The 21,676-nt window shown below is 31.6% G+C and overlaps 1 protein-coding gene across 13 annotated transcripts in view; it reads right to left on the bottom strand.

Annotated features, from left to right (window-relative positions):
- The window catches only part of LOC130896916 (rap guanine nucleotide exchange factor 2-like), a 180,254-nt gene that overhangs the window by 22,233 nt on the left and 136,345 nt on the right, over nucleotides 1-21,676 (bottom strand). For 9 of the 13 annotated variants that reach the window (XM_057805293.1, XM_057805288.1, XM_057805290.1 and 6 more), the window contains 3 exons: nucleotides 4,621-4,716; nucleotides 2,739-2,942; nucleotides 1,305-2,680 (listed from right to left, as the gene is read on the bottom strand). In XM_057805293.1, coding sequence (XP_057661276.1) covers nucleotides 1,305-2,680; nucleotides 2,739-2,942; nucleotides 4,621-4,716 — 1,676 coding nt within the window. Of the gene's footprint in view, nucleotides 1-1,304; nucleotides 2,681-2,738; nucleotides 2,943-4,620; nucleotides 4,717-4,829; nucleotides 4,900-6,292; nucleotides 6,558-16,753; nucleotides 17,006-21,676 lie in introns of those variants that run through there. The other 4 variants (XM_057805295.1, XM_057805291.1, XM_057805292.1 and 1 more) reach the window with 3 other exon arrangements.

Genomic DNA, 21,676 nt, shown 5'->3' on the forward strand with positions numbered 1-21,676 from the left:
CGTGCTCAGTTTTGGGATGTTCTACCACTGAGCAGCAAGTATTATTATAAGTTGAAATAGTACGGATGAAATGATGGCGTTGCTTGTACATCAACTGGTTGAAGTAAAGACCGTTCAAGGTCTATGAGAAATCTAAATATAATCATATCTGAATTTTGGTTGCTCCATGTAGCTAAGAAAAATCTCAAAGTATAGACTGCATGATATCAAATAAATCGAAGAGGCATCTACACAAATAATTAGACACTAAATTGTGTGATTTTGTTTCGAGGAAAAACTGAGATTAAAAAATGGTAATCAATCTATTATGTGGTGCTTGAAGTAAATTAGAAAGCTCTCTCTACACCGATCGATAGAGATAAATCTATGTCCAGTAAGTACAACAGTTTACAAGCATTGGTAAAAAAATTAACTGGACGCACTGCATGCTACATTGAAAAGCACCAGCATAAAATAAAATTTGACAGAAGTTGATTTCATAGATACCAGACCACTGAAATCGATGATGTTCATTTTATTATGAAGATAAGGGAGCTGATCTTTATTATTTTTAATCATTGTATGTTTTCCTATGGTAAAGTAATAAAAAAATTAAGAAGAAGGAAAGTAACAAGCATTTAACAGATTTCTACTACAGATGAGTTTCATAGAAGCCTTCTTATTTTATCTTTGATATACTTTGTTTTTAGCTGTAAGGAAAAGAGATCTAAATCTATTACATTTGAGTAAAAAACACTTAGCCCTTTTTAAAAATTGAGAAAAAAAAACAGTTTTTAAATATTTATCACTATCTCTATCAAAAGATAATTTACTAAGCTGTGATGCTGAAACACTTGAGTGATAATTTCAAGCTATACTTATTTGTAGAAAATTTGAGGTTTTGAAGTTGAAAATAAGCCCGTTCAACTATCACTATAAGAAGATTTCCTTCCTTGAAATCTCAATATAGAAATAAACTCAAAATGGCCATCTCTGACATGGTATATAAAGATATGTGCCTCAAGACGTGCGATTAATCATTGGAATGTTTCTTTATCATGTTCACCCCTTCCGTAAATGTGCCCTACTTAATAAGGGAGTCCTTCAGTTTCGGATGCACTGATTTAAATTTCCATAACAGAAAGTGTTACAGAAATCAGGATATCAAAGGCTAAATGTACAAAAAAGAAGCAGTGAAGAAGAAGAAGAAGAAGAAGAAGATTAATATTTTCACTGTCATTCTTCAAGTACTAGAATAAATTTGATTGATTTGAAGGATGCGCAAACAGATAATTGTTTTTATTGTAAATTTTGTAAACACTTACTTGATCATATTTTTAGGGAAAATACTCATTTTCATCAATGCCTTCTGCAGTCTTCCCAGCGTCATAAAACTCTGCTTTTTCCCTCCTTTAGCTGGACTGTTTATTGTCACAGGTTGTGAAGCAGGGGTATCATGACTCAGTATTATATTTCCGTCGACACTGGACAATCTAGCTCTAGGATCAGGAGGAAGTTTAGTAATTTCTGAAACTTTTCTGCCACGAGGTCTTGGTGAGTTATCAGGTATGTTCAACATTTCTTTGAAGTTCAAAAGATTCGATTTCACAGTAATACTCAAATGAGTGGTTCCTTTTAAAATTTCTAAAGCTCTCGACAATGACATATGTTCGAAACTGTGATTATTAACTTCTAAAATTTGATCTCCACGTTTCAGACCGACATCTTCGGCTTTAGATTTTTTGTCAACTTTCGAAATGAATATTCCAAAGTTTCTTTCGAATCCTCCGAGTATTTGGAAGCTTAAAGGTTCATCTCGATTCGGTCTAGCTAGTACGACGTTTCGAATTCGCGCTTTAGCTGCACAGGCAATGTTAAGAAGCCTTAGTTGACCAGACATCTTTTCTGTTTCGAGGCCTTGTTCAAACGTTTCCAAAAAATCTATCATGTCAGGATCCGTTTCGAAGTCCGTAAAATGATTATTAACCCAAAGTAGTACCACTCTTGTTACACGATCGCGAACATCGGGATCTTTGAACCAATCTAGAAGTTGATTAGCTACGTATAAAGGACTTTTGATGAAAACTCTATGGGTTAATAGGAAATCTTCGACGTAAGTAGGATCAGTTACGGAATTTTCTTCTATTAATTGTTGCATAAGTCGTTCTGCTGTAGCTCGTATGACTACATGACCTCTTCTGTTACTACCTGGATCCATTGAACCTCTAAGTTCAGTTACCATTACTAATTTACCATCTTCTTCGTGTCGTCTAGTATTTTCTTCGCCTTGATGGAGTATTCTGTAGTAATCCGACTGAGTTATGCAAACAAATTGGCAATCGTCACATTTAGTGATCATTATACCTTTGTGGTAAAGTTTGTCCATAGTAGGTAATATACCAAATGCATCTCCCATGTATAGAGTTTGACTTGGTCCATCTTGTATGACTACTTCTACGGACCCGTTAACTAATACCGACCAAGAATCCAGTTCTTCGCCATCGTTCATAACTACTGTATTTGATTTTTCAACAACGGCAAATACCATGACTGCGCACAAAGCTCTACGCACAGCTAATGTCATGTTTGTAAAAGCTTTTAAGTGTTGAGTAAATTCCAATAATGCTTCTATGTCATCTTCAGTGCGTTCTGCTGGTTCCTTTTCGAGACAGTCTCTCACTCTATCTCTTACTGTTAAACTCTACAAAAAGTTAAAATATTCAATTACGTGAAATGTTAAATAAAAACTGTAAACTTACATCCATACTCTCTGTCAAATCATCTTCTTCATCGCTATCGACGATGCTTTCGACAAGCCCGGTAAGATCGAGCTCATCTCCTTCTAGTTCTGAATGGGTGGAGGCCATGGTGTCCGATCCACTATATGCGGAACTCGTATCTGAAGAATGCGATCCTCTTGAACATTTATGGTATAAATTTTGTCTTGGAATGTTCTGAGCATACTGAAAATAGAATTTCAATTTATTAAAAATAATGCAATAAAAGTGTATAATTCATTCCTTGTATGAAATTAGTTTCATGTGTATTGATTTCTGAATCTGTGATCGTTCAAGTGTCGAGGCTGATCAGCTTTGGATACGGTTGAGTTATCAGAATGTGTGAATAATGAAGAAATACACTTTTTCCAAAGTTTTATTTTGGTCCACATCTTCCAAAACAATTCTTAACTGCTTGTTAAGGATATCTAGGTACGATCTATGGAATAGTTATTCCATAGTATTGATTTCAAACTTTTTTAGATGATTCCTGACAACCCGAACAACATATATTTTGGAATTATCTTGTCTTCATAAGCATTTTTCGCCTAAATATAAAGCAAAAAGTTCTACATTTTGTAAGTTTCCTTGCATGCATTTGTCAGTTCCATTTAAGTCTTACAGATTCGTTAGTTGTATTAGAGAAATATCTCTCTTTAAACCATTCTACCATCTACCAAATCATATTGTGTTTGAAAATTTGCATTAAGCATAACATAAGACATAGATAGCGGTTGGGTAATTGAAAGAATTAAAAAAAACAATCAATTATTGGTGTTGTGTTTCACATTAACACGTTGACTGCCGACTACGAGATAACTTTTAGGTTTTGTTCTTTGCTATAACGCCGACTTGCATTACCATATGGATGTAATGCTGGCTTACACAAACGGAAAATTTATTAATAAATGAACAGAAAATACTTCCATAATTCATTAGTGTATGTTGACAAGTTATCAAGAAAATGAAAACAATCAATATTAGGGTCAAACTCTATGGACCCTCTTTTGGATATCAGATCACAGTAAAAGCTCTAAAAATCGTTCACAACATTTTACTCGACGCTGTTTTTTTCACTTTCAAATGTTCATCTGGGACACTTGTTTTGGAACTATCGATCTGAGCTGCAATTTCTTTTTTTTTCAGTCGCTGTTCACTTAAAACCATTTCTTCCACTAATTTAATGTTTTCTGGAGTAGTCACTACCACAGGACATCCCGTACGTGGGTTATCTTCTGATGATTCTCGTCCTCAGCGAAAATGATGGGCACAAGTTACCGTAAGCAGCCACCATTCTGTTTTTGATTTGTGTTGGTGTTAAAAACTTTATAACTGCGTGAAACTCAATTTGCGACATTTTTCAAAAGAACTTGATTGCGAGGTAGTTTGAGCTCTACTATAATAAAATAGTTCTAAAAGGCAAATTCAAATTTTGTGCTGAGATTTATTATTAACGCGTGAAGATTTCAGTGAACGCATTCTATTCACTATATGAGATCAAAAGCCCATGGACCGCGCCACATAAATAAAATTAGAATGTTAAAACGACAAAATTATGATGGACTTGAGTAGACAGCGTGACTTAAATAAAGATCTGGGAATCCCCAGTACAAAGACAAACTTTATTATTTAATTCAATAATAATTGGAGCATTTAAGTCTCATGATCGGAGGCGAGGGCCTATTTCGCCCACTCTTATCTACGCTACTGACAAGAGCAATAAAGAACTAGTTTCCCATTAGACAGAATTCAATAAAATTTCGTTTATTACATGAACGTTGAAAAATAAATATTAAATTTTACATTACCGAGATTCCCGTCTAATTCAATAAGTTCTAAAAATAAAAGTTTAATTAATACTCACTGCATCTTCAAACATGATGTTGATGCTTCTATGCTGGGGATGATCCATCAGCGGTGAATTCTGTATCCTTCTGGGTTCTATGTCTGGATAATCGATCTGATAGAAAACGAAAACGTTAATAATTAAAAAAAAAATGTATTCCAATACGTTAAAAAAAATTTCATCACATTGATATATAAATAATAAAAACAATTCCAACTTTAATGTACCTCTTTTATTCTCCATCTTTCATTAAAAAATGAGAATCTTCTTAATATTTTTGTGTGTCTCTTATTACTCATGGATACTGGCGAATTGAAATAAAACGCGCGTTATCGGAGTTTCCGAGTGATAAACCGTTTGATAAGAAAAGAATTATGAATGATTATAATTTCTACAACTGATAAAACCGATCACTTACATGTAAACTATAATATTGCGAAGGGTGCAACCGTTTATCGTTTTACCAAGAATCAAAACAATGATCCCACATGTGTGTTCGTGTCATCAGAGAATGATTAATTTAAATCCAAATAAAAAGTAAGGTTAAACGTTTGTAAATCGTTTATAATATTTTTCTTTATTTATATCACTCTTGTTTGACTTTTCGTTTATTATTTTTGAATGTTAATTAAGTATGTATAAAGGATATGGAAGATATGAAAGTAATTAAATCTTCATTTATAACTATTATAAATGTTAAACTTTCAAGAATCGAATCTACTAAATATTTAATTGAAATGTTACATTGTTGTCTTCTTCACTGGTTGTATCCCGATTGGCTAATAAGCAGACGAAGAAATTGTTTACTGTACTGAAAAATTTTCAATTCTATAAATGTTTGCTCTTAAACTACTAATCAATTCGAATTCTCTATTGTCTGCTTCAATGTTTGTATCATGGCTAATAGCCAGATGAAGAAATTGTTTAGTGTAGACATGCGTAACATAGTGCAGATACCGATGGACAGATAAAGCAGTTAAAGATTATCGTGTGCAGTGCAATATCCCTCCAAATAATTGAAAATTTGAAGCGTTAAAAAATTCAGATTATACCGCACTGTTTTCTTCACTGCTTGTAATATCTTCGGCTAATAGGCATAGGAAGAAATTGTTTATTATAGTTTATGAGGAGTGAAGTTTCGAGATTGATGATAATTATGAAGAAATATGTAACAGTTTAAATTTGGTACTTCTATTCTATGTAATCCTAGCGTTGATTTCTTCAAGGCTGAGAACGAGATAGATATGAATGAAATACTAATCAAATTATGGAAACAATTATTCGAACTACAATTCTACTTATGTTTGAATAACCTCTTCGTTAAAATGGTTTGTTTTTGAGTCGACTGGTTAACCTAAAAATTAACGAGCCATTCTTTTAGTGTGCCTACTTTTAAAAAAGGTTTATTTTCTTAGGTTTCCGCATGAACTAAGGTTCAGTTTTCTTCCAATGAACCAGTCTTTTTGTGTATCATCAGTTAAAAATGATATTATCCCGCAAACAATCACATATATTAGGACCATTGTACTTTTCAGATCTAATATGGCAGTAAAAACGTGAGTTATATTGAATTTTTTGGTTGGGTTTGACTAAAGAGAATTCTGAATAATGTCTAGTAAAAGTTGTATCATTCTTAGACACTATTTGCGTTTGTCATGTTAACTAACTCTAATTCCTTATTACATACTACCTGTGAATCTGCCTGCGAAGAACTCGAATTGGGCCACGATAGAGAATTACTTCTTCTTAAGCCAAGTTTGGATTTGTCATAAGGTGCCATAACTGTACTTCTTCTTCTAAGTGTGGTATTAGCAATAGATATTCTTTTTTCTGGTGGTAATCTTTCTTGTTCTACTGCAGTTCTTGCAGCGTGTTTCAACATATTTATTCAAACCTACAGCAATAAACTCAATAAAGAATTAGCATGAGTCTAAAAGAGTTTTATACTAGTGTCCGAATACTGTTGATTCAATCCAACCATTTAGAAAATTTAGTTGAATTTGTATTCTTCAACAACAACATGAAAGTGGAAATAATTATGGAAATATACATGGAAATGAAAATGCAGTGAATTGAATAGGTTTTCTTGTTTTATCTACGTTAGAAAAATGTACCATGAACAAGCTAAAGAAACGAAATTCTATATTTCGGACTCTATTGAACATTTGGAAATTTGCAGAACCCCGTCACAGTTTTTTTTACAAGCAATAGCTTGTAGGGTGGTTTCCAACTCGACTACTTTTTTTTTAATACTAAATATCTGCCGTTTTTGACGTCTACCGGAAAATTCTGATTCAAACAATCATTGTTGGCAAGAAATAATATGTATTATGTTTTGCGAAGAAAGTTTTGATTTTTCTCACATGGGGATACAATACATTCAATATCATATTGTGAAACTTTGAGAAAACACCCCTATGCTAGTCAAAATAAAAGGCTAATCGAACTCAAGATCTAATAAGAGCATTCGGTTCGGACAACTACAGTTGCGATCCAGAGCCTAGGGACAGACTTCCTTCGAGAGTTTTCAACTTAAATGACTTTTCAATTTTTGTTATTTTGGAAAATATTGAATACTCCTCGAAAAGAAGAAAAACAACTACCAAAAAATATACTTGAAAAAAATATTGCATCTAACCCTTCATCTTATGGAATAATTTTGAAAAAAATAGCTTGTATGAAGTATATTTTGTTGTATTAGTTACAAAATTCACGGGTAGGGGGTTGAATGAGATAATTACAAAAACTTGATACTTCCAATTCTATCAATATAATTACGATTAACTTGACCAATTGTTCAAATATTACAATTATCAATAACTATAAATGAATACCAATGAATACCCATCTCTAAGATTAGTTACGTAATATTTTTGAATTGAATACATACATAGATTTTTGTGTTCATTATTAAGATATACTGTATAAAATATTTGTTATTTAGTGTTTCAAATAATATGAAAAAAATCTTATTATACTCGCTACATTATACTACATTATACTCGCGTATAATGTTATGTTATTATTCACCTGGTGAATAATAACCTTCATTATACACTGGTGAATAATATAAAAAAATTCGAACTGTTAGTGTTGAAAAAAATTGAAAAAGACGTTGATGAAGACATTTTCGCAGCGATCAGCAAAATCACTCGATTTGCTTCAAAGGAAAAAATCGTCAGCATGAAGCAATCTAGCATAGCTGATTTCTTTACAAAAAAATAAATATATGTATTTTTTTTTATTTTAAGATAAATAATCGGTCCTTTTTAGGACCAAAAATTCTTCAAACGTATACAAATTATTATTTTAAATAAATAAATAAATAAATAAATAAACATGTTATATGTATACCCATAACATATTAATTTTGGGACAATAATTATTCAAATATCTCTAAACTAAATCATGTAAATTTTTTCTCTATTTTAGTTTCAAAAGATTAAGACATAAAACATAAATAAAAGATGTAATTAATAAAAACTACTAAACGATGATTATTCTTAGTTGTTTTAACATTTATTTAAAATTTAAAAATTGTATACTCAATAAAAAATAAACATACAAGTCCATAATAATTGAGTATAGTTCAATTTTGAAATATACTAATTATAGGCACGAAATCAGTTATCTGATAATTCCAAACAACTTTAATCGTATCAATGAACAAGTGAATGTAAACGGTATGAAAAAAAAAGGTCGATTAAATCCACTATTATGAATGAAATTATTCCATAAAAAATAGCATTCAACTTCAACAATCTCTAATATACATTCACTTAATGAAACGTTCTCGGTTATTGAGATAACGATAGGGAACATTATTGAATTTATCATGAGGAAGGAACTGAAACTGAATGAAATGGCGACGAAATGATAATGCGGGCGTTAATAAATGCTTAGAAACTATGTACTTTAATTTGAAAACAACACAAATACGCTCAATAAGTGTGTAACGTTTTGATAAAGATTTAAATCGACATTGATAGAAATCAATATATTAAATTATTTGGAAATAAAAAAATTGCAAAGTATTTCGTTACTGCTTAGTCAATATAAATTACGCGTTCCTCAACAAAGATGTAAATGAAATTATTGATGATATAGTTGCCAAACTTCCCGGAGAGTACAAAACCTACTACAACCATGACTCAAAGGAAGATCAACCCGCCACCTCACGAACTGAAATTGAAAAACAAAAATGTACTAATAATAAAGATGTTGCGTAATTTAGATAATAATATAATAATAATAAGACATATGGTAACAAATCTGTGCAAACACGTAATTAAGGCAAAAATTACTGGTGAACAATCCGGCAAAGAAGTACATATACCCTTGACTCATCAAAAAGACAACTGGGAAGCACCATGCAGCGTCACCAATGTCCCGTAAGATCTTCATTTGCCGATACTCTCAAATCTGTTAGGGTTGACTTAAAGTTAAATCCGTTCTTTAAGCATGGCATGTGATATGTGGCAATTTTTAGAGTTAAGCCACCAGCTACGTTTGAAGTTTATCTTCCAAATGAATAATCAGTTCAAGACCGAAAAATATTATTTTGCCAAAAAAAATTCGGAGTAAAACTCGGTCATCTTTAATAATTTATGTCATACGTTTTAATGTTTAGTTTCAGATTTGTTTCTTAATTAATTATATTATTTGTTTATTCTACTCTGGAATATGTTGTTTGTCATGTTTTTAATATCAAAATTTTGTTTGTTGTTTTTCTCTTCTCCACTTTCTTTACTATCCTCTCCATCCGTTTCTGCCCCTCGTTCTTTCTCTCATTTCACTCTTAATATTACTTATTCTATTCAATTTTTTTTCGTTTGTTTCTTCTCCTTCCGATTCCCTCTCCTTCCATTAGGAATTCAATTGATGCATATGTCTACCTGGCTTCTTAGGCTCTGAACAATCTTTGTCATATTCAGGCAAGGAATGTTACTGTGTTCTTATCATCTGGTACCCGCTTTTCATCCTATATTTTTGCAGTTTGCAAATCCTTTTATTAAGGCCCACCTACTTTTAATATTTTCACTATTATTTCATTCTATTCTCAACTCTTATCATCTTTCATTCCATTTTTTATTTGGGTTTTTGATCTTCCTTTATATCATCATGTTCTGCTTATATTCGGTCAATCTTTTCAACGTGAACTGTTGACCGCTTGTTCTTTATGTTTGCACTGATCTCTGGATTACTGGTTTTTTCCCTCTTGGTAAAGATGTTTCATTATTTTAATCAAATATTTTTAATCTTATTATTCTATAAAGAAGATACGAAGAAGCAAAAAACATATAAAAGCAAGGCGTCGAAAAAATAAAATCAAACAATTGGTTCGAAATGCTTTCGAGTTTCTAGAAAAATGTCAGTTTCAAATTTGTTCATCCATTTCAAAATATAAATCATTTTGTTCAAATAATACATTATTATTTCAGTTTTATAGAAATATTTTGTTTACTTAACAAAATTCTCTTATTTTCTTCGGATTCCATTCTGCTAAACCATTACAATAGTTTATTTTAAAAATGAAAAATAGTCGAAGTACATGTCTAATAAAAGTCTAGTCATCATAAATATTCATTTAAACTCTACCTGTATTAGAGATTCAGGTAGTTGAATGATAAATACCAAAGCAAAGACGTTTCAGCAGCGTTAATATTTATTTGCAGCGAAGGGGATTAAAACTCAGCGGTAAAATTGTTGAATTGCATTTTACTCTTTGGCAGCATTGCCAACAATAAGGCAAATTTAGCGACTACATCCAAATACTTTTTCAAAATCGTAATACATTTTTAGGTTATTCATTCAAACATAACTACAAAAAATGTTTTTACTATTTGAAAAGATATCAAAAAGTTATGACCACCACCACACCAAAAATATCAAAAGGGTAGCGAAGCCAGGAATTTACAGGACAGTATACAACCCATGGTACGAATTTTTGGTCATGAAAAAGAACGAATGCAGAGATGAAAAGGTTATATGGTCAGGCAGAGATCGGTTATATACTAAGGACAAAAAGAGTGCGTCGGTTGAGGGCATATAGCCAGAATAGAATAAACAGGTGGGAGAAAATAACCTTAACCAGTGGAGAAGGTGTAGAAAGAAGAAGATTGCGTCCACTTAGAAAATGGCTTACGCAATGCAGCCGAGAACAAAAGAAGTTGGAAAAAAAGCAGTAGATAAACTTCAAGTCATGGACCTATTAGGCCTGCTGTGTTGTTTTATGTTATATCCAAACATAATTGTGTTCGAAAGTATGCATTTATAATAGAATTAAGAAAAAGGATTTCTCGAATGAAATTGTCAGAATGAATGTGGAAATTTGATAAAATATAAAATTATATCAACTTAGGTAACGAAATAACACACAAAATACCATACGAAGTGTTTTTATTAGTATTTTCTCAAAGTTTATTTACATTTCTATCTAAAAATGCCGAATGTATCTCATTAATGAATGCAACATGGTAAAACTCTGCATTCTTTTGTTTTTTGGTGTAAACCGACAACACTGTACTCTCACGCCTCGTTCAAGCATAGGTATGTATCTCGGAAAATTACGTTTTGGCGGCGAGAAGAAGAAATAAAAGACATGAAAATGAAATTGCATCAAAACAAAACACGGTCGCTTTTGAATAATAACACCGCGAAGGTTTGGAATTTATAAAATTCCTAAACATCTTGGTGTAAATAAGAAAAAAGGTGACAAAACTAGAATAAACAGGTGTTGGTAATTTATTTTTAATTTACCTGTTCATTTGTAGTTAGTAATGTGATGAGAACATAAATTTTATTGTGGTAAAAAAATATTTCAAAAATTATTATTATGAAAAAATTTGATTGATACGATACTACGATATCGACAAAAATGATAAACAGGGTGTTTGCTAAAATAGTGGCCCGGTCTTTAGGATAGATAGAAAACCGAAAAATGAATGGGATATTCTGAATGCCAATGTTCGTAAATTTTTATACATTGCCGACACTACTGGCTACATTGGGATGAAATTTTAAAGGAATATGTTTTATTTTTACATCCCCATAGTTGTAAACCATCGGTTTGAGTATTTGTTTGTATACTAGCACCTCATTTTTAATAGTAAGTTGTGACCAATACAGTTTTTTTATATCTGAGTTTCAGTGCCTCTGTTTTCTTTTTGACATGTTCCTGCCACTTCAATTTCGTATCCAGATGTAGTCCTAGATATTTGATCGTTTTCTCATATGGTATAATCTTATTATTTAGTCTAATTGGAAGATTGTTTATCTTCTTATAGGTAAAATTGATACGGGATGATTTTCCCTCATTGATTTTAATATGCCATTTGTAAGTCCAGACGTCTATTTTATTGATAGAATTTGGAAGATTCTTGACAACCAGTTTAACATTTTCCGTAGCAGAAATGTCACAAATATATATCAGTTACAGTATTGATCCTGAGACACTGCCTTGAGGAACCCCCGTTATAATCAGTCGGAGATCTGAATATTCGTTTCTTGTTTAACTCTGAATGTACGGTCTACAAGCTTAACATAACTGCCACGTGATACTCTAAATCCACATTGATATTCACCAACTTTTTTCTTTCAGATTTCCTTGATTCTTTGATTGATTAGGATTTTGTAAGTGGTGTCCAATAAAGTGATTTCTTTATAGTTGGCGCAGTAGGCTTTATCTTTTGGACACTTGATTCCTGATTCAATTTACTGGTATAATATTTCCATATATTTTTTTCTCTACAGTTGGTCCTTCAAACTTAGTTCTCTCAATATTGCATCTTATCCAGGAGCTTGATTAGTTTTGGTCCTCTGAATTGCTTCCCGAAACTTCTGTCTTGTTGGTATTCCATTATCTTTATTATTAGTTAGATCTTCATGTTTTGCTTCCCAAGTATTTTTTACGTTAAAGATCATATGGGGTTGTAATTACCATCGACAAGATTGTGAAAGTATAAACATTGTATGGTTCGTTAAATACAAACAAATATTCTCTTGTTTACATAACTAATTAAATCTCAAAAATATTAGAAATTCTTTGTACATTTACAGAGTCGAAGTACTTCCGTTCTATGTAAATTTACGAAACGCACACCCAAACAACAGCAAACAATTGGAATCACCGTAAAGAAAGTACAAAGTTTGGAGAATACAAGATCTAATTTAATTTTGTTTACCTATAAACTTACTTATCGTTAAAAAAACTTTTACCTAAACCGACATAAAATACTAGGTACTGAATTAAACACAATGATGTGTATACAGAAGCAGAGATTAGTTAAGAGTAAATAAATATATCCAAAACTAATACAATTATCTCTTCGATAAATATGGTCATTAACATTTCGTTATAAGAATCTTCCTAGAATTGAATCTAATATTATCTTGATAAATATTATTGTACTTAATTAATCATTACATAGTATTGATATTTGAAATCGCACTAATCGCGTTTCTAGTAGGAGCTTTAACAAAATCATACGAATTAGTCCGCGGAAATTAGGAAACAAACCATTATTAACTTTTTCCCACGAGACATATTATTGATTTAAAATCCAATGCCTTAACTTCGAAAAGTTGCTATAACAACAATTTTTCGAAATTTTTGTTATTCATTAATTAAACATTAATTAAACATTCCAAATTTTTTGTAATTTCGACTTCTACTTCTCAATTCGTCAACGGCACAGAAAGTGAGAAGTCTAGGATTTTCTTGTCTATACTTCATGCAATAACACTAATATTTTGGTATGACTTGGTTCCTATGGTTAAAAAATTAAATAATTTCACGAGGAATAGTAATCATACCTTCACAAAATGTCCAAAATTGTTTCTATATTTCTTATTTTGATTTCCTCGTGTTGGACGGTATCAAGTTGTCTAATTCAACTTTTATTTCTTCCAAAATATCTTTTTCGAAACGCAACATTTTCTTTTAATTTTAAGTTTAATTCGTTTTTGTCAAAATAAAAGATCATGAAAAAATAAAGGTTAATTAATATGTCAAAAATTCTATTTTTGATTTATTATTTTTTCGAAAAATTCGCTCTTGGAAATATTCGGAAATAATTCAAGCTCTAGGGAGTTTTGTAGATATCATTTTTGCCCTTAAAAAATTTTAAATATCAAGTCTCTTTTTCTTCCAACCTTTAATTTAAAATAACAAAATGAAATTCATAGAATACCGAAATCTAAGATTATTGTTTGTAAAAAATTTGGCGTTCTCAAATTTTGACTTTTAATAATGGCGGCCGCGTAAACTGATATTCCATTAATTATTTTGAAATGGGGTTTGCTGCAATCGACAGGAGTAATTTATTAGATAATATGAACAAAATTTCAAAAATCAAAATCAAAAGAATCATAAACATTTCAAAACCAGTCAATTTGAGAAAATTACGAAAAAAAATTACGAAAATCAAAGTCTACTAGGTACTCGCAAACCCCCAAGAAGTTGACAAGTTACAAAAATTGTTCCAGGGTGGTCTACTTTTGTTTTACTTTGTTCCAAAACGACGTAGTGTTGGGATTCAAACTTTTAGAAAAAATTTAAAAAAGCAATTTTTGACCTGGCACCGCACGTTTAAAATATTGTGGTATGTTTTCTATATTGTTCCAAAATATTTTTCACAAATTTGCGCCAATTTATGTTTGTGCTAGAACTGCACTTTCGAGTTTTCGCGATTATAATGATTGTTCTCAGTTGTTTTCAATTGCTCCGCTTTCGAAAACGAATTATTCTTTACAAATTTGAAGAAAATAACAAAAATTTTAGAAAAAATTTGAAAAATAAACCGATTTTTGAGTTGGGACTGCATTTTCAAGGCGTCGCGATTTTGAGTTGCTCCAGGACTCGAAATTAATTAGGTCGTGGGATATTCTAGAACAATTAAGAACAAATTTGAAACAACTCGGAACAATTGTGGTAATTACGATAGCTCGAAAGTGCGATGTTAGAACAAAAATTATTTTTCGCGAAATCGCGAGTTAACATAAAACCCATCAAACAACTGAATAAGTTTTTCTTGTTCCCCACACAAAAAATACGCGGGCAGCGATTTTCATCACCTCAAGAAGCTGTTAAAGACTTTCAAAACCATACGTTTTAAATGTATGCAAAGATATATAGACTTTGAGGGCAAATATTTCGTTTTTCGTCCGTTTTTGTAGATACTTAAACCCCGTATAACGGAAGAAAGCTTACGCTTAATAAAAATATGTATGGTTTCAAACTATTTCCAACACAGAAATGAATTTTACAACAACATGAGGGACCAATTACATATTACCTATCACCGTTTATTGCTGATTCATTCATGAGTCACTTTGATAAGTAGATTAGCCAATAGTTTCAGTACAACTAAGTGAATCGAATTAAATTTTTATTAACAAATAAATGAAATAATAAATATTTCGACAAAGTAGTCGGAACGGCGAAGGCACAAGACACTTATATCCTCATATCAGTTTAAGAAATTCTAATATAAATTTGAATATTCGTCGAGAAATTATTCGTTGACGTCCGGAAACCTTACACCATACTACCACTATAGTCGGGAAAATGACAAAACTGTTTTGCCAATACAAGTAAAAGAAGTAACGACAAAGCGATCTGGCACGACTATATATGATTCTTTATTCCCATGGTTACATTTAATAACTCCAAAAGAATCGAGAAACGTTTTATATTCTTTTCAGATCCATTATTGATTCCTGATAAAAGAATTAGAATATATTCTCTTGAATAGAATAGGAATAATTGGAATAGATTTCAAAACATTGAATTTCCGTTTTTAAGAAAGCGATTCTAAAATCCCTACTGCTCGAGATTAGTCCTAATAGATGTAGAGCCACTTTCCTTTAGCTGGGAGGAATAGCGGTCCATGTGATTGTATGGTCTAAGATAAAAAAAAAACATACATTGCGACAAAAGCGATGAACCAAATATAATGCGCTCAAAAGAAATATGTAAAATTTTTGAAACACTATGATGTTTACCAAAGAAGCTACGTTCATCACAAACAGTGTAGTAACGTCACAAAATCGTCGTTACTAGGTAGTAAATAATAAGCTGCAAAAGTCAATATTTGTAAAAAATAGAAGTCTATTGTAGATGAATAATTCTTGTAAATACGAATCCGTCCAAGTTTTCAAATAACGATTCGTTGGATACTATCCGTGAGTTACCAGATAATGTGTATGTGTGGCCTTGCAAGCTATTTAATGAACTTTAAAGCTATTATAGAATAGAAACAAACTCTAAAAGTACTAGGTTATGGAAATAAGGGATGACACTTTAACTGAACTGAACGGATAGCTAAAAGCTGGAATAGAGTCTTACTGGAAAAACACTAAAGGTCTATGACACCTTAAGAAGGTAGGCATTGTACGAGTAAGCCGCAGAGACAGCAGAAGGTCCTGCCCATATCAGCAAAAGACTTTGTGAAGTTGAACACACAGGAAAAAAAGAACGATGAGATTCAGAGTCATTCACGAAATACCTTTTTAGGTATAGGTGCAGAACAGCTGGAAAGCCAAAAGAATTCCTTAAAAGGTAATAGATATTCGTTATGCCCAAGCGGTGAGACCATGGCTTATTCAAACAAATGTATAACCTTTGTTTTTCATCCTTAGAATGACCATCCAGATCTCCTTATATTACAATCTTAGACTTCTTTCTCTAGGAATTAATTACACAGCCAGTCAAAGTCATAATAATGAACTACGTGCGAGAACATGGGAAACATAGTATAAATTCGGATTTATTAGTAACAAACTAAATAATTGTTTTGATAATAATTAGAGAAATTAAACGATGAATCTAAAATGTATTTATATAAACTTAGTAAGCCCTAGTTTAACGTTCAATTTTCTATATCAGTTGTGAAAACTTTTGATGCAACTAAATTTGTGAAACTTCGAAACTATTAAACTTTCTCTAATGACCACACCTAATAGGTATTTACTTTAAAAAATGTATTCTTGTAATCAAATATAAAGATAATAAATATTCATTTTTCAACGCGAGGCAGACGCATATATATATTTATTAACATCAAAAGAATAAAAAATATTATTAATGTACAAAAAAGAATAATCAGCGTAAGGGTACATAAATATAAATAAAATAATTACAAATAGCAACCTGTCGAAAAAATCCGATGTATCTTCTATACAATAAAGCCACTTTAAACAAAATCACCAAGATTACAAAACATTTTAAAAAATATATGCAGCACCACTTATATATCCCACATAAATATAATATATTTAAATGGAAATGTTACTGGTATTTTTATATTTTTACGCATTTAATCGAGGCGTTTCCACACATTACTAAGCTTCACTTTTAAGTGAACAAATCTACGATACTGAAGAGGAAACGTTTCCTGTTAGAATCACAAACACAAACTGATAAAAATGTGCATGTGCTTTTAAAACAGTACGGAATATTAAAAATAGTTACTGTTGGGACATGTGTGCATGTGTTTCTTGCTCTGGATTATGCATCGAAGAATTTCTGACGCGAGGGTGTTCGCTGATGAAAACAAAAAGTCTTTAATGACGGCTGAAATATGATACCTATGTCTTCTATTTGAGCATAAAGTGACGTAAATTGGTGTGATTAATAGAATTTCGGTAGTGGTTCGAATTACTGATATGAAATATTATTTAACATTTACAAAAAGTAAAAAAATTCTTATGGATATCATTTTAGTGTTGTTGTTGAATATACACTGTCGAACATAAAACTTACTAATACAAAACTTCTACTTCGGTCATTTAAAATATCACAGAATAATCTACAGGGTGTTTCAAAAAAAAGGTGATAACGTCTCTAAGATAGATAGAAAACTGAAAAATACACATTTTTCACGATTATAGATGGCACTAGTTACACGGTTGGTATCAAGTAGTATTGAACAGAACTTTTTCAATATTGGATTCATAAAACAAAATTTCAACTGGACTTGAACTTCAATTTTACACTTGATAAAGCTCGGTACTGCGTACCATTTTTGGAATATTTTGATTTGAAAATGTTGGTATGAAGTAATGATAAATGTATTAATTAAAAAAAATAACAAATTGAAAATTTAAGAAAAAGGTGTTAAAAATGTCCCTCGTTTTCAAGAATACACATGTCCACCCTTTTTTTAAAGAATCCATTGATCTTCTAAACGGTTGGGAGTCAGCTATGAGGTCATTGAAGTGACATTGAATTCTGTTTTTCAATTCTTGAGATGAATTTACCTCCGTAGCATAAACTTTTTCTTTGAGATACGATTAAACTGTGTAATCCAAGGGATTGAAATCGCCTGACCGAGAGGCCAATGAATCGGAGCTTCTGCACCTCTACCAATCCATCAATTCGAAAAATGGTTACTTGACCAATTACGTCACCTTCTATCAAAGTGTGGTGGAGCTCCATCGTGAATAAAAAATAGAAATCTTCGCTCTTTAGCGTTAAATCTTCTAATATCTCAAATAATTGATTGTTTAAAATATCCAGGTACATATCACCATTTAATTTTCCAGGTAGAATAGTACATTTTGATTAACAATATCTAATTTAACAAATAACAAGGTTTCAGAAATTTAATTATTATTGACTCGAACGGGGTATTCGGGGACTTGAAAATAATTCTTACACTAGACTAAATTTTAACATACCACTTAGACCTTTTGTTTTTTCATCTGCTTTAGATAAACAACCAAATGGAAAATTACGGTAAATCATAAATATAAATAAAAACTCTTACTCATACTTCATTTTATATTAACATTCAATAATGTTTCCCAAATCAATTTAATAACCTGCCAACTGACCCTTATCGGTTTTAGTAGATATTTTCTCGACCCTATGTCCTTTTCAATAACACCCACTTATTTTCCTCATCCTTGAGAATTTGCCTATCAACAAGTAGTTGTTCTCAAGGGTGTAGAAAAATAGAAAAATGTCAGCACCACTATTACGGCCTAATTTGCCTCCATAACGATGCAAAACGTTCAATTTATGTGGGCTAAAAGGTCGTAGGTCACGACGGTTCATCATCATACACTCCAACGCCCCCGCTTTTCGAGCGTTGCCAAGGTAACTTACCCTTGTACAGGACCAGCGCCGTAGAATCTATTCGATAGGTACTTAATGATGTATTTGTTATAGAAAAAAAATATATATTTTTCTTATTTTGTGAACCATTTATTGTACACTCCGTCAAAAAGTATAGCATCATCCATAAAACTTGCTTACGAAATCAGCGTTAGATTTGATTGTTGTTACACAACTGGAAACTAACAAAAATGGATCAGCTAAATTTTCAAAAAAAAAATTTAAAAGAAATGTTGATTGGATGCCAATATACTAGAAATTGTGTACCAGGTAGTCGCGAGAAATCGAGAGATCGTAGGCTATGATGGAAGACAGGGTTTTGACCATGCTTTTCTCTAATTTCGCATATGTATGGAAGGGGTTTATAAATTTTTTTAGAGTATTCCAAAAGGTTTTAAGGTGTGGAAGATTTGGTTACAAAAATGCAGATATGGTTAGTCATCACTTTGAACATAAAGACGATCGTTTTCCTAGTTTTTTGTATCTCAAAATATGTGGGTCACATATAAGGTACGGGTCTGCCTTAATTGTAGAAATTTGAAATAAAAAGTCAAAAAACATAATACAAAATAACACACATTATAAAAATTTCTTATTATTCTAACAAGATTATATCGAAAATTCATCATTTTACTCGATCTCGAATAACGATAATTTTATTTTTAATGAATGTACATCATCCTTAATCCGACAAAGGATCATTTACATTTAAATTGTTTTAGTTCCGGCTCTGAAAATTCCACCTGACTCTAAGTAGAGAAGGGGAGAAAGAGAGCGTGGAGAAGTTTGAAGAAGCGAGTGTTGATGATGTTTCATTTTCCGAAGTTGCAACTATGGAAGGAGAGGGTTGCGATGTAACAAGCTGCAAAAAACTTTTTCAACTTCGGCAAACACAATTAGTCCTCTGAGGCTCATCGAATTAGACCGGAGACCTATTGTTGGCTGAAAATATTTTCTCTCTGTCAAACTTGGAAGTTTCTAAAGCACACTCAAAGTTACTGTTTGATTTAATTTTTTTTTTCAATTATAATAAGCAGAGTTGGGTTGAATATTCAATCTTTTGAATGTAAATCTTATTTTGAATACCATACTTTCAAGGCGATTCTCTTTTGAGAACGTATTACGTGACATTTGACTAAATATGTGAGTTATTGACAATTTCGTCGGAAATATGATCTAAAACGAAGTCACGGAAATCAATTAGTAGGTCCATATTTTAGGGTGATTTTACAAGGGTTGAAACCATGAAGGGCAGTTGAAAGAGGGATGTTGGTAAATAAAATTAAAACGTCATGCTGCAGGACGATATACGATATAAATCAATTGATGCATACGTTTTATTGTGGGTGTATAATTTATAGCAACGAAAACAAAACACATTTCAAACGTCCGTATACGTAAATGATTCATAAGGAGTTTATAAATATATTTCTAAATTGATATTAGTTGAGAGAAAGGTTGTATGTATGTTGTGAATCCACAAAAGGGTGAAGGTCCTATGAAGGTTCCTACTTTAGTAAATCCGTCTGCTATTTCATCTGCTATTCAACTCGTAATTTTAATACCAGTCTTAAAATTTTTGATCGGGGTTATCATGAAGATTAGACAACTCATTACGGAAGATTATACAGCTCGGTATTTTAATTATGTACGTTGTTGAGAGTTTATTCGGTAAAAGGCAAAAAATCAACAGAATGTAGTGTTCATTGTGAACGTTATGTATGGTGAACAGCTGGAAAAAGTACTTTGCTCTCCATGCAAAACGTCGTTGAGGTTTTTAAACATTTCAAATAAGTAGGTTAGTATTTTGAAGATCTGTATTTCTTATAAAATTGTTTATTTGGATTAGGTAAACTAACCTAACCTAACATTAAGGAGTGGTATTATATACTCGGACTACCTTTTCGTTTACCTTAAATATCTCCGAGTTGGCACATCCTTAATCAACGGATTAAAAATCGTGACGAGGTTGTAGTGCATCCAACTATAAACTGTGGTTTATGAAATGAATGAAAAATGCCAATATTTTGGTAAAACTGTGTATTAACAATTACGTATTATACTAGATAATGTTCTTAAATATGTACTTGTTATGTTACATAATTTTGTGGTAAAATTAGTCATTTTGTTTAATAAAAAAAGATTTTTTATCGAATATCACAACTACATTTGGCGCCTGTTTGCATTACTGGAAAATATTCATTAGATAAAGAATATGACTCAATTATGTAAAATAAATTTATCACCATTATACAACACAATGTCATAGTATGTTATTCAACCAAAAAAATTTATTGCTTGATATACTAATACCCTATATAATGTGATAGGTTCAAAAAACAATTATTATAATAAATTCAAATCAAATAATTTCGACAAGTTTACATTGAATTAAACTCACCCGCTTTCCATTAGTACAATAAAAGGATTAACTACCCTCCTGAATTCTAATATAAGGGTCAACCAGCGATTAAGTATTATCTCACAATATCTGGTGAACATTCGAAGTTAAGATCATCTCACCCTCTGTTTTAAAATTGACGTCATCCTGATGTAAGCTAATTATTTAAAGGGAGAAAACTACCACTTGTTGCCCGCCCCAGACATACGCTCTCCCAACATCCGATCCCAAAATCTCTAACTCAATTTTCCAATTTGTGTCGGAATTTGAGAGTGACTCAATTCTCAAAAAATTCAAGCCATCCCATTACCCTGAGCGCAAGACTTTTATCACCTAATTGTGGTTTAATGATTTCAGAAGCTGTTTATGTTGGAATGCTATTCTAGAAATGTACGGAGGCGTTTTCAAGTCATAAAGGCACTAGAAGGAAAATTTGATTGAATCGAGCCTTTCATACATATAAAACCTACATTCGACCCAACTACAAAGGCTCTTGTTTTGCGGGCAGTCAATTCACAGGTACTACTGTCGATTCAATACCATACACAAAAAAT

The sequence above is a fragment of the Diorhabda carinulata genome, chromosome 8 (assembly GCF_026250575.1).
Source record: "Diorhabda carinulata isolate Delta chromosome 8, icDioCari1.1, whole genome shotgun sequence".
NCBI lineage: Eukaryota > Metazoa > Arthropoda > Insecta > Coleoptera > Chrysomelidae > Diorhabda > Diorhabda carinulata.